Source organism: Alnus glutinosa, chromosome 6, assembly GCF_958979055.1.
Source record: "Alnus glutinosa chromosome 6, dhAlnGlut1.1, whole genome shotgun sequence".
Taxonomy (NCBI): domain Eukaryota; kingdom Viridiplantae; phylum Streptophyta; class Magnoliopsida; order Fagales; family Betulaceae; genus Alnus; species Alnus glutinosa.
The window spans coordinates 4,398,830-4,402,177 of record NC_084891.1 but is presented as its reverse complement, the minus strand read 5'-3'; the positions used below and the strand labels follow the sequence as shown (position 1 = coordinate 4,402,177).

At 36.8% G+C, this 3,348-nt stretch overlaps 1 protein-coding gene across 1 annotated transcript; it reads right to left on the bottom strand.

Annotated features, from left to right (window-relative positions):
* Positions 1-1,622: 1,622 nt before the first annotated feature.
* On the bottom strand, positions 1,623-2,678 carry LOC133870667 (uncharacterized). Its single transcript, XM_062307828.1, has 2 exons — positions 2,087-2,678; positions 1,623-1,969 (listed from the first exon to the last, which is right to left on the bottom strand). The coding sequence occupies exons 1-2, from the start codon at positions 2,676-2,678 to the stop codon at positions 1,623-1,625; spliced, it is 939 nt and encodes a 312-aa protein (XP_062163812.1).
* Positions 2,679-3,348: the final 670 nt, after the last annotated feature.

The following is a 3,348-nucleotide window of genomic DNA, read 5'->3' as shown; positions in this document are numbered from 1 at the left end:
TATTGGAGAAATTTCGATTTAATCATTCCCTTGATTTGATTAAACTTAACCATAGGCCTTCTCAAAGTATACTTTAAGCCCAAAATCAATGGAATTAATTGCTTCTTTATTTAAAACCTGAAAACAATAAAACAACACAAAATCAAACAAATAAAATGCTAAGGAATTAACAAATGCAAGTTAAAGGGCTTGAATGTGCAACATTTAACGCTTATCACACCCTCAAACTTACATATTGCTAGTCCCTTAGCAATACAAAACAAGAATTAAAACTGAAAAACAATAAAAATTCTTCTTTCGTGGGATGTATGATTGTATTTAACGTATGCAATAAGCCTTTTAAACCCCTAGGATTCCCTAGTAGACGAGTGAAGTCTCATGAGGGTTTGCCAGAATTGATACCTACAAATATTATGCAAGATCATGTTATTTATAAGATTGAAGTCACAAAAACAATGATTCTCATTTTTTAGCAATCTTAACAAAATAAACTTTATCTTCACAATTTCAAAGAATTAAGAATTAAGCTTCTAACATGGCATTACGAGATATCACAAGATTCAATTAGTGTAAAGTGAACTTAACACATAGTCATGAGGTTTCAAAAACTAATCTCAATCATGAATGGTTCAATACTTAAAATTCATTGGATTCCTCATTAGATAAAACAACAAAGGCATATTTGCTTTTTTTTTTTTTTTTTTTTTATTATACATGCAGGTTGTGCAATGCTTGGCTTCTTTAAGCTTTCTAATTAACCCATGTAATGAGTGTTAGGTCAATGACTCTCAAACCAAATGGTTTTAGGGCACTAGGTGTAAAACACCCTAAAGACTTACTAACTCGAGTAAAAAAGGCTACAAAACTAAACTTAGCCATTTTATCAATCAAAGAAAATTTTTACTTTTTGACGCGAATACTCAATACTTAATGAGGCAAGAGGTCCGGTTACTCAGCGAAAAGCTCAAAGTGATCAATATTATTCTCTCTTTCTTTTATTTTATTTTATTTTATTTTATTTTTTATGCCAAGGTTATTCCTCCAATAAGTTACCCAGCTGCATCTAAGATATTGATAACAGACATAATTGATTTCAAATTTCATACCCCATAGACTACGTGCTTGTAAGAATCAAATTGAAACAAGTAATATCTAATGTTGCCAAAGAAATAACAAAACTTCTTAATTCCCTAGTCAAGTGATCATGTGTTCATCATGTTAAGTTTACCAATGAAATACAAATCAGAATTAAAGTTCAACCAAATTCTTAGAAATAATATAATTAGGCAGTCACAATATCTATAACAGGACAACAAAATGTTTTTCCCACCCCCAAACTTAAACGATACTTTGTCCCTAATGTATAGATAGAGATACAATACCGGGTGGAAGGGGAAAAAAAATGGGGTTGGTTGTACTCCCCCAAACTTCAACGCAAGAATGCCTATCCTGAAAAACAAAGCACTACTCCAGCCGTATAATAAGCATCAAGAAAATCAACAAGAGAAGTATTAATAAAGTGGGTTGCCTCCCATTAACGCTGAGTTTAACGCCTTCAGCCAGACAAACCAGATCCGCAAAGAAATCAAAAATAAAAACGAGGAAGGGTAAGAAAGACTCTTCTAGTCCAAGTAAATGGGATCCGTCAAGTGGATGGAAATAACATCTCCATTTTGTGCAATGCCCTTTATGTAGGGCTTCAATCTTTGGCCATTGACTTTGAACAAAGTGCCATCCTTTGGGTCCCGTAATTCAACGGCGCCATGTGGAGACACCGACATGACTATGAAAGGGCCATCCCATTTGGAGCGAAGCTTCCTAGGAAAGAGCTGGAGTTTGGAGTTGAAACGCCTTACCTTTTGTTCTGGCAAAAAGGCCTTGGGCAGAATATGTTGGTCATGAAATGCCTTTGTTTTTTCCTTGTAAATGTGGGTATTGTCATATGCATCATTGCGCAGTTCCTCCAATTCTGTCAACTGAAGTTTCTAGTGAGAGCCAACTTCTTTCATATCAAAATTGAACTGCTTTGTGCTCTAGTTCCACAGGAAGGTGGCATGCCTTGCCATAAACAATCTGGGAGACATACCGATTGGTGTCTTGTAACCTGTGTGATTGGCCCATAGTGCATCATGGAGGCGCAAGGACCAATCCTTGCGGTCTGGCCTAACTGTCTTCTCTATAATGTGCTTGATCTCCCCGTTGGAAACTTCCACTTGGCCAGTAGTTTGAGGATGGTAGGGAGTAGCTACTTTGTGTGTGACAAAATATTTAAGGAGCAAGGTCTTGAGAAATCGGTTGCAAAAGTGCTTACCTCGGTCACTAATGATGGCCCATGGGGTACCGAATCGGTTGAAAATGTTGGCCTGGATGAATTTGACCACAACCTTGTGATCATTAGTCTTGGTGGCCACAGCCTCGACCCATTTAGAGGCATAATCCACCCCTACAAAAATATACTCAAACCTAAAAGATGGCGGGAAGGGTCGTCCCATGAAGTCGATACCCCAGACGTCAAAGATTTCAACAATTTGGATGGAGTTTAGTGGTATCATGTCCCTCCGAGACACAGCTCCAAGGCTTTGGCACCTCTCACAAGCCCGACAAAACCCATAAGCCGAGAGTCCCAATTCATTTATGTATCTAGACAACTTTACCCGAGAGCGGCACCTTGCACACATGTGTCAGAACGGGCTTGTATTGAAGTTGATGGGCGACGATTTCTAGCTCATTTCTCTCGTTTTTTTATCTCTTCCATGTGATTTATCTCTCTTTTTCTTAGGGTTTTGAGACAAAACCCTAGATCTTGGTATTTTGAAGCTTCCAAACTCAAATTCGACTCGGGAAACGTTATCCTCGTTGTAAGATCTACGTTTTCACCGATTGGTTTAAGATAAATTTGAAAATTCTAGTTCCCCTAGATTTTGTGTAGGTTTTTAAGAGTTTGAGTTTGATCTCTCAATTTTCTTTAAGTTTTGTGTAGGTTGGAGTGTTCCAAATGAATTTCGAGCATTGGGTTGCATTTTGGTGAGAAATCATGGTAAGGCCCAAAATCCTAGTTTTTGTCCAAGTGTTGTAAATTGATAAATTTTGTATCAAACCCTAAGATAATCTTATGATTAGTGTTATTAGTTAATGAGATGTCAAATGGAGCCCTAGTAATTTATTTGTTTCCCATGGGTCTTAGTTCTTGAGCAATTCAAGAGCAAAATGAAAATTTAGAGTTAGAAAATATTATGTGCTAGTATTAATATGTCATCACAATATATTGTACAATGATACATTGCTTAGCTTACAATGACGATTTCTACATAGCCAAGTGTCAAGCAGCCTATGTGAGTATTCTACACA

Coding starts and splice junctions, on each gene's coding strand:
- LOC133870667 (XM_062307828.1), bottom strand. CDS start 2,678: ATGTGTGCAAGGTGCCGCTCTCGGGTAAAGTTGTCTAGATACATAAAT. Junction 1,970..2,086: donor AGGTTACAAGACACCAATCG/GTATGTCTCCCA, acceptor TTCAGTTGACAG/AATTGGAGGAACTGCGCAAT.